We start from the raw sequence: 23,056 nt of genomic DNA, 5'->3' as shown, positions 1-23,056 counted from the left end.
TGACACCTAAAGAATTCACAGCCACCAATGTTTTTTTGGCCTTTCTTTTAAGGTTAAATGTGTGAATCTTTGCTATATTTATTTGTGAAGTTCCAGCTGAATACCTCTCACCTCACCCTTCCCTTCCATGTGAGTTGCTGTCCAAACCCAAAAGTAAAAAACGAAAACAATGGCAATCTAAAATGGCAGCCTCTGTAGAGGTGACCCAGCTCCTGATACTAAAGGCTCATTGTGAGGTCATTTAAAAACAAATTAAAATAAGACAAACTGGACCTTTTAAGCTTGAACATCTATCTAAAAACACAAAGAACAAATTATTTGCTGAGATAAATGTGAGTTATAGACCTGTGTTGTCTGTTCCTACACTGAAGTGAAGTGACAGAGACTGGAAACAGTTGTTTCCATTCACCTCCCCCTGTTGATTTCAATGGAAAACCATTCAAACATTTAAATATTTATTGCTCTGCAATGTTTCAGTTATTTTGTTAGTACCACAATTAATCTTCAAGAGTGTCTATATCAGCAATTAGTACCACAATTAATCTTCTAGTGTGTCTATATCAGCAATATAGCTGAATATGCTTCACTTCTTATCACAGAGGTTTCTTCAGAATCAGGTGACCTCACTCATTAAGATCCAATGACCATGATGACTCACTGACAACCTTCTCACCCACGTTACACACTATTCTACGTCAGTCAGTGTGCATTTAACTCTGAGATACCAGTCCACTGTTATGTTGTTACACAGCCTTTCTGCCTAAATAATTAAATTTTATTGCACTTTGTTACAGTTTTGCACCACTAGAGGTCCTTGAAGCACCGTTCAGAGAGTGATACCCTGAACGCCTCACTGAGCTGAAGAAGCAAAGTGTGTCCGTGTTTCTTCTTCTTCTTCACTGAAAAAGGTGACCGTGATCGGACCAGTATCATACTATGTGATTTAATTTATTATAAAATTACTTTAATAAAATAAATATATAAAAAATAAAAAACATAATTTTAGTTTTAAATCATCTAGTACGAATTATAGATCCAAATCAATCAATACTAATAAATATAATATTGATAATATGAAGCTCCTGATCACGACATTGATATTTTCAAAATAAAAGGCTACACCACTTTCACGAAGCGAAATCCCCCATGTCTCAGTGTTATAAACAGAAAATGTCAAAGTGGTCGTATTGTGTGTTGTTGAGCTGCTGAGGCTCTGACAGCGCAACCAAACGATTTCACTACTTATTTGATTCCAAAGCGCCCATAATAAATAATAGCTGAAGTGGATTTAGGTGCACAAGCTGACAGCAATAATAATAATAATAATAATAATAATAATAATGATAATACTACTACTAATAATAATGATGATAATAATAATTCATTAAAGGAAATTATAATTTTCCAGCATTAATCCCATAATTACCTTATATTATATAGTCTGTCAAGAAAATAAAAAAAAATATATAAATAAGAATAATAATTTAAATCAAATGCCAGGTGGGTGAACCAGTGTCAGGACGCGTCACCTCATTTGTTAGTGTGTGTTATAGTGTGTTTGCAGGCCCACGGTGCGCGGCCACGGCTGCAGCTCTATACTTACTGATCCACGCACTCTGGTGACAGATCCACTGAACACCTGAGCGCATTTAGCCGTGAGCGACTGTGACACGCAGCGACTCATCGGTGTATAGGTGTCAGTGGATCCTGAAGCCTCTGTCAGTTCCGCGCCCTCTTCACACTGGTAAAATTTAAAAGAAAGAAAAAAGAAAAAAAGGTTTTATATTTTGCCTCGAGCTTGTTTGTGTCTCCCATGCAGACACACACAGTCACGCGTGGTCGTGCAGAGTCAACCTCATCTTCAAAGAACACACAACGAAACAACAAGAATGTTTTTTTCCCCACACAAATCCACAGAGAAGAACAAAAGTGAGGGATAGAACAAACGAAGGCTGCCTGATGAAGCGCACTTAAAGATGGTGATCAATATTAGTCTGCGTGGGAAACAGACTTTAAGTGCTGATTGATGTTTGTGCAACATTGTTGTGCTTCATTAAAACAATCGCTCGATAATAAAAGCACCCTCCTCCCTTGTTTAAAATCACTTTGAACCTGTCGCGGGCCTTAAATAGAAATAAACAGGCCTCCTTGAGCTGCTCTGCTGCTTCACTTCACTCTGTTAAATGTCCTGGAGGTATGTGCGCGAGCACGCGCGCGTGCGTCCGGATGAATGTTGCGCGCCTGAGTCCGCCTCTCCGCGCCCCTGCTTCCCATTGACGCACTTTTTAAGCGTCTTCCCCTTCTCCACCTTTAGGCGAGCAGCAGCAGCAGCAGCGGCAGCAGCAGCAGCAGCGACCAATCACCATGCCCGTGCAGCCTTCGGAGGAAGCTGTTTATGGGACTGCAGCGCTAATTAGGCTCATGAACTAAGAAATGTGTCTGCGCGAACCCGGCGAGGACAGCGATCACATCCATGGATTAGTCTGGAAGTAGCCGAGCACTTTTTCATTTTTTGGCTTCCACGGCGCTGTCGCTCTTTTCCCACAACTTATTTCACTGCGCAGAAACTTTCCCTATTTTCTTGGGTGTGGAGTATTCTTAAAGCCAGAGCGCCTCGACGACTTCAACTGAAACTGGGGAACCTGGACTATCAGACAATGTTTCAACCAACACCCAAGAGGTGTTTCACTATAGAGTCTTTGGTGGCGAAGGATAATCCAGTACCGGTGTCCCGCGCCGAGGAGCCGATCAGACCAGCGGCTCTGAGCTATGCAAACTCCGGACAGATGCATCCTTTCCTGAACGGCTTTCACTCCGGCGGCAGGAGCGTCTATTCTAACCCGGACTTGGTGTTTGCCGAGGCGGTCTCTCATCAGCCCAACCCCGTGCATCCCGTGGCCCCGCCGCACGCTCTGGCCGCTCACCCGCTCTCCTCTTCACACAGTCCGCACCCTCTTTTCGCCAGCCAGCAAAGGGACCCGTCAACTTTCTACCCCTGGTTATTACACAGATATAGATACTTGGGCCACAGGTTTCAAGGTAAGTGATCGAGCAGCTTTGGTTTGGTGCACTTTTTTCGGCTCGGATCACAGCACAGATGTGACTCTCCATCAGCACAGAGAGAGAGAGAGAGAGAGAGAGAGAGGGGGGAGAGAGAGAGAAAGAGAGAGAGTGTGTGTGTGAGGAGTAGAAAGAGAAATATAAACGTGTCAAAGTGAAGATGACCTCTTTTTAAAGCCGTAAATCATCTCCAATCCGCAGCACATTTAAAGGATTATCCCCCCTTAAAGTGACCGTGCAATCAATTTCAATAAAACACTAGACATAATTTGTTGAGAGTTGAGAAATAACAGTTTCTCGTGTTTCTGCTGTTTGGTGTTTTCTGTTCATGGCTTTGAAGAAAAAGAGCAGTGGCATATTTGACATGTTTGTACACTGTTAGTCTGCAGGTTATTTATAGCATATGATCTACATCCACGCGTCACAACCAACGAAAAATACCTCACTGCACCGTGGTTTAATTAGACTAGTTTGACATTTTAATTGCACTTTTGCCTTTAAGATAAGAATTACATAATAACACTGGTGCTTTTACAAGGGAGTCGGCGACAATTATTTTATTATTATTATTATTATTATTATTATTATTACGATTACTTCGCTTTGTACTATTTTATTTCTTATTATTTACATTTCCCCCAGGACATAAAATGTATCATAAAGTGAATTCAAATTAATTTCGAAGTGATTTTTCGTGATTTCTTCCCTGCTATTGTTTATTTGTAGATGTTCCATTTGTTCGTTTTACCTGCGATTTTGTTTTTGTAAACGAAGACTGTTTTCGAGTTAATTTAATTATGAGCCCAAGATTAAACATGCCTATGTGCTCTGACAAATGTTCGAACAAATCGACAACGTTAAATAATAATAATTGAAAGCGCACGCTGCTAAATAACAATTGATCTAATTTTATTATGCTCACGTCATATTTGCAGACGGTGTGTTATTGTGCCACACTTGTCTGCAGGCCTCGAACTGTTCAAATAATACTACTAATAATATTATTATAATAATAAATACAAAAAAAAGAGATCATGTCAGACCCTCGTTGTTTTCTGCTCGTTTCCAGGAAATGAAACGAGTCCAGAGAGCTTCCTTTTGCACAACGCGCTGGCCAGAAAGCCCAAAAGAATCCGGACAGCGTTTTCTCCCTCACAACTCCTACGGCTCGAACACGCGTTCGAGAAAAACCATTACGTGGTGGGAGCAGAGAGGAAGCAGCTCGCCCACAGCCTTAGCCTCACAGAAACTCAGGTAAGACACAACTTTACTCTCTGTATTTTGTTTTGTTTTGTTTGCGTTCAAACAGCAGCAGTGCTCTTATTTTATTTTTTTTGTTGTGTGATGCGTTTGTACTTCATAATCTTTTTTTTATTGTGGCCATAAAACGGTATTTCGGACGTAGTGTGTGATATATGTTTAAGTATTTTCCTTTGGCACCGTGCGTCACGAGTATTTTAAAACTAGGCCACTATAATAAAAAAATATTAACAATGAACAACGATATTGACACGTAAAAATAAACAGCAGTTGTGATATTAGAAAAACGGGCATTTTACAATAATAAAAAATAATAAATTGCACATCGGGTCCATAAACGCGTGTTGTTAACGGAAGACAGAGGCTTTCCTGTTGGATGAAATCCACCGTCATTGTAGAGGCCTAACCTCGTTTCAGGAGGGGTTGGATTACTTTGTTTTGAGGGGGGAGAGAATGCTGCCTTTCAAAATGGAGGGCAAATTAACCAGTTAACCATTTTATGGCATAGGCGATTCAAACAGCGAGGCGGGTGCGCTGGATTTCCCCCTGCCATATTTAAGATGCCGTTTGAGCCGCTGTCTTTTGTCCGCCGCCTCTGTCCTCCTGCACCGCGCGGCCTTTGGAGGAGCTGAAGGGAGAAGTGAACCATCACCTCCTTCAATTAGTCCACTGAAGGCTTATTAAACGCACCTCAGATGCCGTTTAAGGGCTAAAGAGGCCGCGGAGTGACAAAGCAGGAACAGACAATTTATCGATTTAGATGTCGTTAATCCCCCCCACGGTACCTTTCATTATCAGCCGAGTCGATTTAGAGGAGTGTGTGAAAATGTACGTTAAGTATGTGACATGGATGTTATTCTTTTGTTTCGTTTACATGCAGCCTGTAGGCTGCACACATGCAACTCTTATTATTGCTGTGAGGGGTGAAAAATAATCAATGACCTATTTTTTTTTCCTCAAAAAATTTATTTAAATTGACTATTACTATTTATATTACTTTATTTATTCTACCTTTTAATGGTCGGTGTCATGTGTGATAAATTGCACTGTTATAAAATGTCAGCGTAAATGATAATATATGACGGACATTTTATAGGATGAGCCATACATTCCTTATTTAATATCTCGTAACAATTAATTTGATTGTTTGGATTCATTAAATAACGCTTTCCTGACTTTTATTTGTTCAGGTTGTATTTATGCTTGCATGTCATTTTGTCTTTATTATTATTTTTTTATTTCTTTAAATTCCATTACTGTCTGCTCCTATTTAGCTCTGCTGTCCAAACAATGCGTCCCTTTTACGCGTGGTTTTACGCACCGGCCATTAGCGGTTTATCTCCTGACGCTGATCCAGTTTCTCCTCTCCTCTTCTTTTCTTTTCTTTTCCTATCTTTCCTCCCTCCTCAGGTAAAAGTCTGGTTTCAGAACCGGAGGACGAAGTTCAAGCGACAGAAGTTGGAGGAGGAGGGCTCGGAGTCTCAGCAGAAGAAGAAAGGATCGCATCACATAAACCGGTGGAGACTTGCGACCAAACAGGCGAGTCCAGAGGAGATCGATGTCACTTCGGACGATTAAAAAACAAAACAAACAAGACTATATTATGTGATCGTCTGTGTGAAGGAGGACATGGATAAAGGATGCCGTGTAGAGACAATGAGAGAGAGGGTAAACAAAAAAAGCCAATGTCACATTTCACACCTCCGGAGATCGGCAGCTGAGGGTGAGAGAATCTGACTGGTGGCACTGATGTCACCAGTGGGTCTGTCAGTCCAAATGACCCGGGGAAATGTGACTGACAGTGTCTCAGTGCACCCACCTGCACCCTTCCACCACTACAACCCCCATCTACCACCTCCAAATACTTTCTTCTCCAATTCATATTGGACGTTTGCACTTCAGAAGTTTCTTTAAAAAATAAATAAATAATCAAAAACCGTTTCCACTCAAGATACCAAAACACCAAAATTGCTTTTGTAAAACTTGAAATGCATGGTACAGTTTTTTTTTCTCCTGGTAGTTGTTCTAATTTTTAATTTGACAAGTTTTCTCAAACCAAGAAGAAAAAAAGTGTTTTTAACTCTATTTTCAAACAGAGATGTCGTGCTTCTTCCTTTTTACAAAGTGTGCAGTCTTTCATTAATGATTCTCGTGTAAAAGTGATTGTGAAAAAAATGAAGTAGCGGTGCTGCGTTATAGTGTTTGTTTTTTTTAGGAAAAGAGAACAAAAACTCAATTTCGATTTAAAAAAATCTTTTTAAAAAGGTGAATCAGACCACAGATAACGTACTTAAAGGGAGGCTATCAGCACATTCCTTTAACCTAAAGCTTTACCAATGTGTCGCTGCAGTGGCCCCACGCCACGCAGCTTCTGTCAGGACTCGACCCTCCAGTGAAAGTTGCCACGAAGGACTAAATGCAAGAATTGAGAGGAGAAAAAAAAGAAAAGAGAAAAAAAACTTCAAGCACTGAGCGTATTCCATGTACAGAAATGCTAAAATTTAATGTTTCTGTTAAACCCTCTTTTACAGAATGTAAATAATGTTTGTGTTTGTGTTAAGTTTGCTACAATTTTAACACAAAGTATACTTCCAAGAAGTATGTAATTGTCAATATTTTGTCAATAAAGTTTTATCAATATGTTGCGCGCAGTAAAAGTAAAGAGTTTTTTTTTGGATTATGCGGAGCAGGGGGAGGGAGGCCGTTGACAGGATAAGACAGTGGAGGATCGTTATTATTGTTGCTGTTCTGTTCCATCATCACACAGAATATGTCGTGGAGATAATTTTTTTTTTTTGAAAAAGCTGCAGTCTGTAATCTGCGCTCTCTGAGTGTGTGTGCGTGTGTGTGCGTGCGCACTGGACAGCGTTAGTTTTATTTTAGAGCAGCAGCTCCTGCTACAAAGAGTCTCCACGAGCTTTTGTGTAGGTGCAAATCAGTTTGGGCAATTATCATGCAAGTAATATGTGGGGGGAAAGGGAGTGCATTGCCCAGTGGTCCACTTTAATCTCTTAATCCACGGATCCAATGGGGCTTGGTTGGACATAATTTAGTACAATCTGACTGGCCCTCGCGACGCGATAAGGGAAGGTTGCAGTGTGCCGCAAAATAGGATCTTTGTTTAAAATCTTGTCTTGTAGGCTCCATCATGCTGCAGGCTGCTGCTGCTCGGGACTGAACGGGATCATTATACAGGACTTCTTTACAGAAGCCTTGAGGCTAAAGCAGGAAATTTTTCCATATTTACGCACAAACAAACAATTCAAGAGCAAAACAATAGAAGTATGCAGCTCAGTTTTAAATCAGACAAATTTATACTGGATTATGATTTATACTGGTGTTTTCTGTTGCAAGGTGCACGTTTTTTTGTTTCATAAACTAAAAAATGGCTGTTTTTTCTATTGCTCTGGTTGACGGGTGGCATATAGGGAGTTCTTAATCAACCCATAGATTATAACAGCAATAAAATCTTTAGAGAATACCATTAGCTTTGAAAAAAAAACAACCAAAAAAAAAAAAACCTAAAAGCTTTATTACAAACCCAGCTTTGAAATAGGGGGGATTAGAGGACTGAAAGGGTCCCACAATAGTTAGAAGAAAAGGTTTCATGCTAATGAGGTTAATGCCCTTTGTATCTCCGGACTCCACAACTTCATTACTCCTATCTCGGGCAACACCGAGCGGCTCAGAGCTTCACAATCCACTCGAGCCTTTCCCTTCCCTGCCTATAAAGAAGGATTTGATAGCAGTCCTGTTCAAACTAGATAATTATATCTTTTCAAGTTGGAATTAAGATAAAGAAAGTGCAGTGGAGGCGGTGAGCCTTGATCCGCCGCAAACAAATTTGGCGCATTCTCTCTCTCTCCCCCAACCCCACCCCACCCTGTGTGCGCCTGTATGGACACAGAGGACGTGAAGCTTCTCATTAGAGTCTGGAACCGCTTGATAAATTCAAACGCCTTAGATTTTAACCTGCAAATATCCGTCTTTCTTTTCTCCTCAAAAAATGGTTGCAACTCTGTTTAAACAATAAAAAACATGCGAATTTAACAGTTAGATAAAATAGTCTTAATAATTATACCACTTAAAATCCCAGCCTCTTTATATCCCAGATTATTGTAAATATTTATTCTGATTTTTCTTTCTTTTAATTGTTAAACAGAATGCAGTTTACGGGCTAAATTGGGTCGTATTTAAATGATCGAGAAAAACCTCACACTGCGTGTATGTAAGCACAGATCTCCTATTATTTTGCGTCTTAAATATTCAGCGTGCCGTTTTGGTCACATCCTATTAAAGAGCGAACAAGCGCAATTTAAGACGAAATTCAAGTGAATTTAATTGGTTTGGACAGAATTCAAACAGAGCGTGTGTGTGTGTGTGCAGGCCTACTATATACATACACCACACGTTCTTCCAGTTCCACGCTCGTGCTGTGCGTATAAGGCCGTGGCTGTGGGACCTTTGTTGACCCGCTTATCTAAACTGAAGCTGCTCCTTCATCCAGCAGAACCGGCCCAGTTCTGGACCTGATGGAGCCCCCACCCGCATTAAACATTTAGCCTGCAACGTGAAATGATTATCCGTCATTGAACAGAGTAGTCGGTCCTATCAAGTGACCCCACTGACCCAAAACCTCTAATCTGCAATTAGTAGCTATAATTACGTCCGCTGACAGCACTAATGTGAATAGTGGATGAGGGAGGGAACAGGACGCGCATTAGCGCCGGGAGTCAATAATTGATCGGGAGAAGTGGCTCCTGAAAGGACATGGCTTTGGAGAGTTTGTCAACACGCTGCTGGTGTTACTGCACCAGAACATGTTCTCATCAGGCTGCTGAGCTGAGGTGAGGAGGAGGCGGTGGCACCTGTAAGGCCGCTGCCATCAGCCGCGCCACGCCGCACTAACTTGATCTGTCCCGTTTCACCTGAAACTGATCCCTGAAACGGGAGAATGGAGTCCACACAATTCCCTCGGCCTTGACATAAGGTGCAGCGATAAATATACAAGACTAATGAGCAATTACCATACAATCAGCCCTCAAATGGCTTACAAAATAATAAATTAAACATCCGAGCTCCGGGATTTTGTTTCTTTCTTTATTATTAATAACGAAGGGAGGAGCGTTTGTGGCCATGATGTGCTTCTCTGATCATTTTTGTGCCATAAATGCAGCAATTTACAATTTGCTGTGACCCGCAAATTGCGCAAACACAAGTGCGCAGGCGCGAAAATAACAAATTACGTGTTCTTTGTGTTGTTATGCATCTGAATCGTTTTTCAAATTTAGTTTTTTCAATTACGTTCACACATACACATAAACACACGGGTCTGCTGTATTTAATAACACACACCGTTTAAGATTTATCTCTTAACAGAATTGTTCTAGACAATATAATCTAATCTATATATTGTATATATATAGATTATAAAAAAAACACACCACAGTGATGTTATTAATATAAAATGTCAAAAAAAGTAAAGTTACATCTGGAGACAATTATTTATTTTTGCTGTCTTTCCACTCTGCTAAGTGTCCCATTTTCTTTTCTCTCTTTTTTTTTTTTTTACTTTAAATGTTTTTATTCTCCATCATAACAGATTTTTTTTTATGATCAGTTATTTTATTGTTCACATAAAGGCACAATTACAGTCACACAAGTGACATGAGGAAGATGGGAAACAGCAGCAGCAGAAGGGTTTTTGGTTTCTTTCTTCTCCCCCAGCACACACCCCCTTTGTCCTTGCCTTCACTCCTTCATCGTCATCCTCACTAAAAACCTAAAAAACACATGATGAGTCGAGGGGACCAGACAGCACAGAAAAACAGAAAATAAACTTACTGAAAAACTATCCATCACAACAGATGAATTTATGGCTCGTTGACACACACTTTGTGAGCCTGGCACCCGACATGTGATTGTTAATAGATGAACAAAGCTGAGGGCCACATTACACGCTGCTGTGACACACCCATGCACAGTTTCAGCCACTGCACACATCCACTGAGGTCAGACAACACACAGACAACAAATGTCACACAGCCACATGTGACAAACAGCCATTTCATACTGTGAAATATCAGAAACAGCAAACTTTTTTTTCTGTCAGCCTGCACATGCAGACAGACTCCTCTTTCTCCTTGTGTGTCAGGCTTCTTGTTGGCCTGGCTCCCATAATGCCCTGCACACAGTCCACAGACACCTCCAGCATCTGCCTGAACTTGGCCTGCTCCGTGCTCCAACCACACACTGCACAGACACAGCTCAGTTTAGGGAAGCCACAGAAAGTTTCACTACCTTTAATAGCTGTTTTTCCTCTTATTATTTCCAGCGGCCTGTGCAGTAAATATCTATTTGCAGTCATTAATATTCTTCACAATCTGCTGAAAAGCCATAAAGTCCAAACGTCCATTTTCCTTGATGATAGGGGGAAGTTGGCCTGCAATGTAATGCAGTTTCATTTGCATATAAGTGTTTCCCACTTGCCCACCAGCTATGAAGTGAGCACATTTTCAACCCTTGTCCTCTGAAGTTTTAAACTGCAAACATGTTATAGGTTGTATCTGCAACCAGCAATATGCTCAGCTCACTAATGTGTAACATATGGCGGACTGTACACCTGATAAAATACCTCAGGGGCCCTGCAGTTTGGAAAATCCTCAATTCGTTCCCTAAATAAAACAAACAATGGCCTCACTAAATATATCACATGTGCCTGCTGAACTATTTTGTGTCCCCTCCCACAACCACCAGCAGGTCTGTGAGCTTGCAGGCCGGAGCCGTGGCACAACCAGAGGGTACTTTTCAAAATAATAGCACAGGTTTTTTATACACTCCTGCTTTTATTTGCTAAAGCTGCAATGCTCTTGTGTTAAAGCCATACCAACTCTACTCTCTGTGTCTTCCCATGAAATCAGCTCTAAAACTGGGGTCTTGGTCCACTTATCTTCTCCGGTTTCATCTCTGTGCTGCAAAATGTGGCTACAATTAGAGCTGAAATGGAATATAGCTGGTGGTGTGTTGGTGTGCTTGTTTTTGAGCAGACAGGTGAAATTGTGGGCACCTGCTCTTCTGTCCTTTCTCTGCTCGCCACTGAACTTTGCTATGTCTCCCCCTCTTGGTGGCTGGGAGGGAGAAAAATCTGCCCCCAAAAAACATGAAATATCAAGTTTCCATTGGCTGTGTCTGACAGCAGTTGAGTGCTTAGTGTCTGGAACGTGAGGCGGTATAAAATACTAGTGGTGGACTTTTTGGACAGCTGTCTGTGTGCACTTGGGTAATGGATGGTCCATTGCTTTTTTAACTTAAGATCATTTTCAGCGTGAGTGTAAACTGAACTAGGGCACATTTCAAAAAAGTAAATTTAGTTATTTTTTCATGAGAATAAATTAGTGTTGCAAAACGGAACTAAAAAAAGAAAACAACTTCACAAGTAAAAAATACTGATCTAATAACCTCATTATAACCTTATCCTTATTACTGTTTCATTTGTTAAATAACGCAATACAAACCAATCGTTAATAGAGCTTGTTTAAAAAAAAAAAAGTTTGCAAATTAACACCAGCTTTTTGTTTATTATTTAATTAATAAAAGTGTTTACAAAAACAAGTACAGACCTCATTTATAAGTCTAAGCTCTTTGCTGTAGGAGTTGGCCTTTAAAATGAATCAAATAAATAGGGAAATAAAAAGGTAACACTTCATTACTTCATTAACAATATGGAAATAGTATAGTAATTATTTTTGACAATACGATGGTCATGCCATCTTATTTTTATAGTAATAAACAAGAAATGGCTTGGTCGTATAACAATGGACAATGTGAGTCATTAATGAGGATGGATTTTACATTTATGACAAACATTTTCATGTTGTTATGTTGTCACTGTACTGTAATGGAAAGTGTTACAAAGCCAAATACATTCTTACAACACACCCTTGTAAAAAATTCACCATGTGGGGCTGTTTTGATGTTATCTATTTATAACTATATACAATTTAATATGATTATAAAACAATAACAACAATCCACAGAGGACCAATAGGTTTAAAGATAATAACAATTCCTAATCGCAGTTAAAGACTATGACACTCAAACAAATGATGAAATGGAAAAGTATGTGAGCTTACCGAGTTAAAAAAATAACAGTTTACACAGGGTTTAAGTACTTTTTTTCTCTAATTTTGGGGCGGAGAATATTTCCCTCGACTAATTTCTCAATGACGCCAAACTCTACAACAGTCAACACCCACAGCACACCAGCAAGGGCTTCATGAAACCTGCTGCACTGCTTCATGTGGCATCTCTGTGAATCCCGACCAAAAACGCTTATGCCAGCTCTCATTAGCTTTTCACGTAACACCAAAGTTATTTGTGGCACCAGTGCAAAACCGTGCCAATTCCTTGGTCAGTGCTGTCATAATACCCTCATTCCTGCTGCTCAACAGACACTTGGTGTTGGTTTTAACATGACTAACATGCGCAAACAATCATTTCTGTGGGGGGTTGTGTGTGTGTGCGTGTGCCTCCAGTATTTCTGTATACATATAGTATGGCTAGTGGGTTTCTGTGTAATATCTGTTTATTCTTTTGCTGGGAAAAAACTACTAAAAAAGTAGTTTTGTTTCATGAGACTGAGGACTAAAACTGCAGCTGAGATGAAGCATAAGTTGGATCAAAAATATATATACATATATATAATACATTTTCATAAGCTGAAAAGGTAAGAGAACATCAACACTTAGAACAGGGCTGCTTTTTCCCCATTACTATGTTTAAATGTACAGTATATATACAATGTAAAAATTGTATTGAAAAGGTTTTATTTTGTGACTTCTGCACAACACATAAGAAGATAAAAAAACAATTTTTTTAAAGCCTAATTATGTGACCTATAAACACAGAACCCCCAGATGTCCATATAGGACTTGTATTATTTCCAATTTACCAAGGGTGCACCTGCGGCACAGATCCATGCAAAGTGAGCACTAAGGGTTAATACTAGTGATGAATGTGTTTCAGTGGAAAATACAGTGAGTGACATCTAAATACAAGCTGGTTTCTATGACAGTGCATTACAATTGTTTAACCAAATTGTCATGCATTCAACTAAAAAAAAAAGAAAAATCAGCTCAGCTGAATCTCTATTAGTAACCACTTGACACGTATTCAACCGATAAGTGACATACAATTAACTAACTGCCACTATAAACTGACGTCTCTAACCCAAACCCTGTATAAAAGTGCCCGTTGACTATAAATACTATTTTTGCATAATTTAACAAAATATGATCACAACTAGGGGCCACATGGTGGTGTAGTGGTTAGCACTCTCTCCTTGCAGCGAGAAGACCCGGGTTCGAGCCCCGGTTGGAACAAGGGCCTTTCTGCATGGAGTTTGCATGTTCTCCCCGTGTGTGCGTGGGTTCTCTCCGGGTTCTCCGGCTTCCTCCCACAGTCCAAAAACATGCAATGTGGGGATTAGGTAAATTGGACACTCTAAATTGACCGTAGGAGTGAGTGTGAGAGTGAATGGTTGTTTGTCTCTAGTTGTGTGTGTGGCCCTGCGATGGACTGGCGAACTGTCCAGGGTGTACCCCGCCTATCGCCCGATGTAGCTGAGATTGGCACAGCACCCCCCGCGACCCTCTGGTGGAGGATAAAGCGGTAGATGATGACTGACATGACTGATGATGATCACAACTATGACACATTCTTAGTTGATTATCTGTTGACAATATGTTAATTGTCAAGTCAACATCAAACTGTATGTTAGATGACAATTAGTCGCTGATCTGATGATAGTCAACTACCCTATAGTTGGCAATCAACAGTCTATTAGTGGGGATCCTGCACATACATCTGTAAATGTGTGTCAGGATCATCTAATTAGAGGGGAAAATGGTTGAGAACAGTAGATACAAAAAGTGTCTGTTGACATGATACTGAATACCTGTTGATTACTGGTATAAATGAAGTTGTGCGAGTTCTAAACCACATTCTTTTTATGCTGAAATGGTATTCTCTTTTATTGCACCAACTTTTCCACCTTCCTCAAGTGCAAAGACTTTTATGATGTTTTTTTAAGATTGTCTTAAACAGGCGGAAGAGAAACACATTTACAGACGTCTTGCAGTTCCTGTATGTCGACAGGGCAGAAAAAAGGTGTTTGGTTGTTTGTTCTGTGCATAAAAGCAGCGTTTCTGTACCACTGCTCAGAGAGGTGAAGCACTGTCTTGACAGATGGTGTCAATGATTGGTCATAGTAATTCAGGTTGTGACATCCATTACGTGCCAATGAACACCTTAGCACCTCTGCAGAGAAAGAAATCGCAATTATACATGCTAATCATTCACCAACATAATGTTCTTCCCGCACGTTGCAGAGCTTAGCCATTGAAGGAGAGGGAAGCTAACGCTGTCTAACGATTTCAAGTGGACTTTCTGAGAGCTTATAATTAATAACAAGCATAACTTCTTGGGCTTATGCAAGCTTAAGGTGAAATGGTTACTATACAGCTGCAGTGGCAGCCACGATATAATTGCAGGTCGTGTGAACGTCTGCGCTGCGAATGCACGTAATGTGCGGAAATGATTGACTGTTGAGTCACGTCACGTGAGATGATCTATGTGGCTGACGTGATTCTCGACAATTAAACAGCAGTGAGGAGAAACAGGTGCAACAGTAGAATATATAAACACGGTAATGGCAATATGTGTCTTTTCAGGTCCAATTATGGCATAAGTCAGTGGACATGGTCTCCTGTGGGCTGTCCTATGTGTTTTACGCAGGATGTAAGAGTAGCAGCTAGCAGGGTGTGTAAGAGCTGCGGGTTATTTTGTATTTGAAAGTGAGGGCATGGCAAATCAGACCACTTCACACATGAAAGGCACTGTAGGTCCATTTAATTCTCAGTGCCTCTCTTACACTGGATCTCAATGTCCTTTTAGGGGGACTCCAGAGGCTAGTTAAAAGGTGTCTGATTCTCACCATGAATCTAATTAGATCTCTGACTGAGGTCTTAACATCTCCTTTGAAAAAACAGAAGAAGAAATGCATGGAGGAATAAGGTGCTAAAGCACCTACGCCTCGCATCCACTGCACCTTGGCCCGAGCTGTCCCCTGCTCCCTCCTTTTCTGGAGAAAAACAAAGTCCTGCAGGCTAATGAAGTTTGTAATTAAGGAGATTCTGTCAGGCTGAATGAGTAATTAGGACATGGTTCCTCGGATGTGTTAATGGCGGTCAGGCTCAGCGGAGCACAGACTGCACGTATGGCCAAAGAGAGCAGTAAATGAAAGGGAGAGCGAGAACGGTGTTTGCTTTTCACTTGATTCAGATCAGTTTTCTTTCACAGAGGAGGTTCATCATGTTTGCTGCAATTAAAAGTAACGCAGCATCGTTTGAGAAAGACACAAGGGACATAAAAAATTGTCTGCCTTGATTATTGTTTCCATGTGTCTGTATAGAAACATTACTGCATTTGTTAGCCTACTAGTTCCCTATATATTTCTGATGTGTTGTGAAATCAGATATAATTCGAGGGAAATGGCTGTGGGACAGGACCACGCTCTGTTCCCGGTGAAGACATCTCCGTTCTAATTATCTCATTTACTCCAGATTGGTTGACTGGGCTGCTGATAAAGAAAGTTCACCTGGCCTCAATTAACTATATTTATCTCAGATTATCCCGCCATGAGATTTCTGCTCGAGCAAAAGATTAGCTTTATTAAGAGTTGCATATGCAGGATGAATAAATTTTCAGACAAAGTGACATCTCTTAAGAATGAGAAATTAAATCAATGAAATGAGAATCAAAAGGAAAGAAGGAGCTGCGCGGTTCTCCGGCTGTGCTTGCTTTATTTTACCTGCTATGGGAAAAAAAAAAATCACAATTTACATCTAATGATGGTCTGACAGCAAATGGAAAAATCATATAATAATATTGTCTTAAAACTGTAGTGTGGAACGTTTGACATAATTTTAACAAATGACCATTACCATTGTCAAATGAGTTCACAATAATGATTAAGCCTATCAGTTCCACACAACCCTCTGTGTTTCTCAGTAGGTATGCACGATATTAGAATTTTTGCCAATATCATACGTTTCCATTGATACACTTCTCTGTAAAATAGACAGATTTTTTGTACTCATATCGCAGCAGATGTAGATATACATTTTCCTTATTGATTAAAATAAATAAACATTAAAAAAAAACAATTGTAGAAGATGTCGGCACAGAAGTCATGGAGGTGGCAGCTAATTTAACTTACTGTTGTAGTCATTAGTAATATCAGTAGATCTTGGTGTGTTTACCGATATCCGATAATATATTTTAAAGCCAATATCTTCCAATATTGTGCCAATGATATTGTGCATCCCTATTTCTCAGTTGGTGATATTCCCTCACTGCACAACAATGTGCTAGTAAAGTGAGATGGCTACAAACAGGTTAGAGTTTGACTATAAACACAATGATGCGTGCACAAAAACTTTAACAAGTGAATCCTACCGCTCAGAAAACCTGCTCGTTCAGCAGTTTGACGGGATAAAAGCTTCTTAGCTCTGCCTGCTCCTGCTTTGCTGATGTATACACAAACGTACCCTCAGTACAAAAATAATAAGATCACCAACAACAAAAATCAACAAAAATTTACCTAACCCTGCACCACAGTTGCTAATCCAAAAAGAAAAATGTAAAACAATGGTGAGAAGTGTGCACATGTGGATTTGCACTGATCTGGGACAAATGTAAATGTATAGCTGGTGTGATCATAAAATAAATCCTAAAATGAGGACACCTGATAGTCATGCATGCGTACCAGAAAAGAACAGATGAGAGTGTTTACAAACTGATGTCCTTCACAGATACAGTACAGTGATTCTCCTCCAAGGTGTCTCCCTTTGATCTCAGGTTAACCTCTACATTCTCTGAAACCATTTACACTGTTTAGACTGGGAAGTGTCCCGCTGCGAGGCACAACACCTGGGCTTTGAACCTATGACCTCACATCTGAGTGCTCAGGCTGAAGCCTCCCGCTGCCTCCCGGTTAGCTGAAGGATCAACGTGGACAGACAAGCCCAAAACTCTTCATTTCCTGTTTCACCTGCAACCAACCTTTCCCAAACTGAAAGAAAAAAAAAATAATACCACCTGTGTTTCAGGTAATATAATCAACAGAACTAACGTTCACAGCCATTTTGTGAGTAAAACCCAGAGGGAAAATTTGTAAATGAGGAGGACTTTTTTCAACTTGTGACATCTTCGTAACAAATATGTTTTCATATACACATAACAAACAGGTTTTAATGCAAATTTGCAGATTGTTCCACTTCATCACCACTTTTGGTTTCTTTGGACGGTGCAAACAGATAAAAATTGACAAGAGAGATCTGAGTTGCAGACTCATTACAGGTTAAGTAGAACAGGTGTTTGTCAGCTCCAGGCAGACCTACGTCGATGAGACCTTTTCATGTCGGCTACTTCCTCACACATTAGTCTTCAGCCAAATTGCTCTGAGTGGAGGCATCACCCCGCCCATCCCCCCTCGTCCATCATGACCTCTCTACCCTCTGCACTGCAGGCAGGACTGGAGATAAAAAAAGCAGAAAAACGGCTCTAGGAATCCTAAATATTAGTGGTTGTAAATCAGCCCCCAGTGGCCTATGAATAGCAATTATCTTTTTTCGCACTAATAAATCCCCCCAGTCAAAGATAAGATGGTTTCCCTTCCTAAGCTGCAGTAAAAACAGCTAAGTACTGAGCAAGCAAAAATGGGAGGGGTGTAGCAAATAAATGAGCACTCTTTAGCTGTGGATTACACTTAGTCATAAGAGAAAATGTGTATTTTTTTTGTGCTGATGGTTGAGCTGTGTGTCAAGTATTAACCGACACAATCACAGGACTTTAGAGAATTTAGATGATATTGAGACACAAATGGCAAACTAAAGCTCTTATCAACCTCATCAGTACCTGCTAACCTGATTCACTTTGGGGCTCAGTGATTTTTGAGGCCGATACAAGTGCTGAGATTTCTCAAAATGTCACCATAGTCAGGGGAACAGAGGTTTTACTGATCCAGTAGGAACAGTCTCTGATTTTAACTTTAAACAGATCAGCATGGACCAGGTTTAGCCGGTGTAGTTAACTGACCATCCTAACTGAGTCCCCGCCTCCTGTGACCACTGACAATAAGTTAATTTTTACCTCTGCACTCCACTGGGATTCACAAGACTTTATGCACATATAGGAGAAAAAGAATACAATCAGCAGCAATGAGGCTTTTCATTTCTCCTATAAGGTGAGTGAACTCTTATACCATGTAAAGACTTGAGTTAACCTCATTAAGCTCGCTCACACACAAGATACATAATTATCCCTGAGAGGATAGCCAGTGCTAATACAAATTAGAAAGATAATTAAGCCACTGAGACTGGCCATTGCATCTCCCAGTGCACTGGACCCATAGAGCCATTATGGTGAATTAGAGCCTTTGTTTACAGTCACAACAAGAGCCTTTTACCACTGGTTATGTTTGTCAGAAGTGCCATATAACCTGATTCCAAATTTACTGCACCTCATTTGCATACAATACTTTGGGAATGGAGCGCACACCAGGTGTCAGAGTTATAAATGCAGAGCAGAGGCAAGATAATGCGAATTCTTTTCTTGCCAGTGTCAGATGTGATGAGTTCACAATGCCTCACCTCGCTAAAAGCAAAGAACATTGAGTCTGTTGGCAAGAAAGTGCCTTTGGGTGCTCATAAAAAATCAATCTCAGTGACAATTCACCTCTGCAGTATGCATTGTATCTGGCCGTCTCTGTAACGAGGCACTTTAGTGCCCTGCCCTGCTGACAGCTACTTCAAAGATGACTCCTCAAGCAATATTTTCTCTCTTCCTCTTTGCAAACGCTCAGTCAAACAGGAACAATAAATCTGGACGATCTTGACATTCCTCTTTAGATCATATGATACCTGAATATCAGCAGAGTAAAAAGTCAAAACTGCTCCAGTCTGTGCACAACAAACACATATGGTGAGCTGCACGGTCAGGTCTCTCTCTGCAGCATCATGATTAGATCAGGGTTGGACTTTTTTTGGTGAAAATATGTCTCGAGAAAAGGATAAGTACACACAGCTGGATGCATTTTAGAGAGCAATTCCCTTTTGTCATAGGAAGAGCACACACTGTGTTAGGCCAAGAGGAAAATGCTGCTGCGTTTTAGTGCACCATAACAATTGTGGGGGAAATTATTGCACTTTAAAAATGCAACAATACAGCCTGTAATGTTGAAAGGTTTTTGGCCATGTACAGATTTCTTTTTTCCCCCCTCAGCTTGCATGGTGAGGAGCACACTGCTGGTTGTGTGCCAACTCTGCCTCCTGTGGTTTCACGCATAACAACCTTGCATGTGCACAGCTCTAAGTAAAGCATTGATTTAAGAGGGCACTTCTTCTTTCCACAGCTTTAGCAAAACAAGCCCCTATGTTTGGATAGACCCGGTAAGCAGCTCACTGACCTGAGCAGTGGGTCAGATTAAGTTAGACCCCCTCCTTCACCTCTGCCTCCCTCCCTCCCTTCTTCCCTGCCAGCCCAATGTAGAATAAGGAAAAGGGAAAGTGCTCTTCAGGGCAGGCGGGTCTGCCAGCCAGGTCAGGGGAGTTGCTCAAGAAAACAGGAAACTGACAAGAGAGACAAATGATAGGGCTCAGCCAACCACAGGCGTTTAAGCACTTTGCCACATCCATAATTGCTGCAAGAGTACTACTTAGAAAGATTTTTAAAATAATACACACCTTGTGGGGTTTCATTTTTAAAAATTAACAGTTTTTCACAAAGTCATGTCTATTCCATATAGTAACTATTGTCTGACCACAGTGAGCTCATTCCAGGTAACCACTGAAGCCTGCCTGAGATGAACTGAGGATAATAACCAGTAAAGGAGCTCTTACAGTTTGTCATAAACCATCTGCTTCAATCCACAATTAAAAGAAACATTAACTTTGTGTGTGTTATTTTTCTGGAAAACCGCAAAGCAAACATTGTGACACGGCAACAGTCTGATCAGATATTATCGACTGACCCCGCTGAGACTGTTCACAATAAGTTAGCTATATATTTTCTCTGGACAAGCCGGAGGGAGGATTCTGTGTGTGTGTGTGTGAGGGGAGGTGGGTTCAGAGCAGAGAAGCTGCTTTTGGCCAACGGCAAAGATAAGCTCAGGGGAGTGGAGGTGGTGGCGGAGCACTATGGATTGAGCCAAGCAATCAGTGACCTATCTAGGGCGGTGTTTAGTGGTGCTGTAAGATCTGCTAAACAAGCCCTAATTTCCCCTGTTGTAGGAGATGTGTGAGTTGAGGTGGAAAGGGGCAGGAGGAGGGGAGGCCTTTGGTCTGTCAAAGTGGAGTTAATCTGAACCTGAGGCATCACGTTCATTTTTGATGGAGGCCAGAGATAGGACGTCGAGGCGGAGGAGGAGGAGGGCTGGAAGGATGAAAGATCACCCACACCTGTGAGGGGCTGCTGAAAGTTACAACTCACTCAAAGAGGCCTTTCTATCACTGCACCATTTGTCAAAGATGATGGGGCAGCAGCAGCAACAACAGCAGCAACGGCAAGAGCTTCACTCTATTTCTGTTTCCAATGGTGGCTCATCATGTGGCCTCATTGCTACGGGATAAAGTTTACACTGATTTGTCTCCTTAACAATAAATCTTTTCCAAATGCAGATTAATTGCATATTTTCGGGATGAGAACTAATTTCAAGACATAATGTAATATTGTTCCATATTTTTTGTGAGCCAATTCCTCTATCACAACGAAGTCGATGTTAACACATTACTTCTAGAAAATGAAACAAAATGAATGCCTCTTTTGGTTTAGAGTGTGAATGATTGAATTCCATCATTTATTCTTAGATTAATATGAAGCACCATCTCCTGAGGTTAACTGTTTTCAGACTAGAGGGATGGTATGTGTGAACGTAAATGTCCACAGAAGTCACTCTGGAGATTCTCCTGTCAAATCTCCGCACAATGTCCTAATGACTAACCCTAACACTAGCTCATGTGAGAGCACAGCAGGAGAAACTCCATGTTTCCATGATCCATAGCAAGTGAATGTGCAGGCCAGATGCCACCCCCTCGTCTGGACCTTTTGAAATATCCTGCTTTCATGAACGCATCTCACCCAGACAACATCCTGCTACATTTGACATATGTCAGTGGCAAATTCTTCAGAAAGTCCAGACCCAAATACCAGACCCCCAGACATTTATCCAGCGTTCATGTCTAAAAGTGACCCAGGTTTCATCAGGGCTGTCATTTTACTTATAACCCCGCTGTCTTTACACCACAAAAAAACAGACATGATGATAAACATAACAAAACTGCTAATTGTGTCAAAGTTAGAACAATGATTTAATGAGGTATGAGAGAGATCATCTTGTTAATAGATAGTAGAAATAAAGTCAATGAATCATAATTTTAAACACAATAGAAATATTGTTTCTACTATATTTGTTGTATTTTTTATTCTTTAATAAATGCATTTAACTATTTGATCATTCTTTTATACATAACCTTTACTTTGTCTCTTTGAGTGTATTGAAAGGTGCTTCATGGCAGATCAGACTTAGCATGCCGCATGCACAGCACATCTGTATCAGAGGGATTGTGTGTGTGTGTGTGTTATGTAGATAGATAGATAGGTAGATGGAGAGCTCATGTACTCTATGTGTGTTTGGCAGGTGGGCAGCATCACATGTATACGGGCATATCTTCACAACTGCCCCCTTTGTCCCGACATGACAGCTGAATTCCCTGGCAGACATTGCCGCTCATAAACAAAAACATATGGAGGCAGAGAATCATAAAGATTTCGTTTCCACTGCCCTGGAGTCCCACTGAGACTAAAGTATCAACTTAAGTCAAAGAACGAGTGTATACTGTGAGACAGCAAATCTGCAAATTATTACCCAGACAAGGGGAATAAGCATCTCCCCTCCAGAAAACAAGGTGAGCTCCCAGCTGGGAATGAAACTGATTTTGTTCTACATGTGTATATTTTAAATGGGTAGCATTAATTGTGCACTCATGTTAACATATTGAGATGTTTTACAAGTGAAACAGGTTTGCTTTGACATTGCTGCTAGACACATTACCTTTCGGGATCTGTGATGTTCTAGCTCTTCACGACCATGAAATCTCATATGGGGAATGTTTTTTTGTGGAGTGTGGTTTGGATTTTCATGCTTTTGATTTTCACTTGAAATTCAATTTTCATATGTTCGCCAGGGCTGTGCAAGACTTTGAGTGTGATACGGATTGTATGTATATGTTAGTGTATACTGTACGTATGCGTGGTGAACAGGAGAACAAATTCAACCTTTTTCTCTCAGCTTTTCTCATGACAATCTTTAAATGTTTAAATGTTGACAGGGCAATTGCTCGTGCCATTTATGAACAAAGCAAAACCACTACAATGAGTGAACTAACAGATACACATTCATATTTAACTGCTTACCGACACACATATATAATCAGCCAATCACATGGCACCAACTCAATGAATTTCCGTATGTAGACATGGTCAAGAGGACCTGCTGAAGTTCAAACTGAGCATCAGAATACGGAAAGGAGATTTAAGTGAGTCTGAATGTCACCAACAACCATGCACCATTCAAAGTCACTTTAATCACCTGTCTTCCCCATTCCGAAAATGCCTTATT

General features: G+C 40.6%; 1 protein-coding gene and 1 long non-coding RNA gene across 2 annotated transcripts; both read left to right on the top strand.

The window, feature by feature from the left end:
• The first annotated feature begins 2,301 nt into the window (after positions 1 to 2,301).
• emx2 (empty spiracles homeobox 2) lies at positions 2,302 to 6,960 on the top strand. Its single transcript, XM_044045055.1, has 3 exons — positions 2,302 to 3,039; positions 4,130 to 4,314; positions 5,731 to 6,960. The coding sequence occupies exons 1-3, from the start codon at positions 2,658 to 2,660 to the stop codon at positions 5,896 to 5,898; spliced, it is 735 nt and encodes a 244-aa protein (XP_043900990.1). The 5' UTR covers positions 2,302 to 2,657; the 3' UTR covers positions 5,899 to 6,960.
• An 11,589-nt stretch (positions 6,961 to 18,549) lies between these two features.
• Positions 18,550 to 21,055, top strand: LOC122782211. Its single transcript, XR_006361894.1, has 2 exons — positions 18,550 to 18,625; positions 20,670 to 21,055. It is a non-coding gene; the product is annotated as an uncharacterized LOC122782211 (long non-coding RNA).
• Positions 21,056 to 23,056: the final 2,001 nt, after the last annotated feature.

Source organism: Solea senegalensis, linkage group LG15 (assembly GCF_019176455.1).
Source record: "Solea senegalensis isolate Sse05_10M linkage group LG15, IFAPA_SoseM_1, whole genome shotgun sequence".
NCBI lineage: Eukaryota > Metazoa > Chordata > Actinopteri > Pleuronectiformes > Soleidae > Solea > Solea senegalensis.
This window is presented reverse-complemented; position numbering and strand designations above follow the sequence as displayed.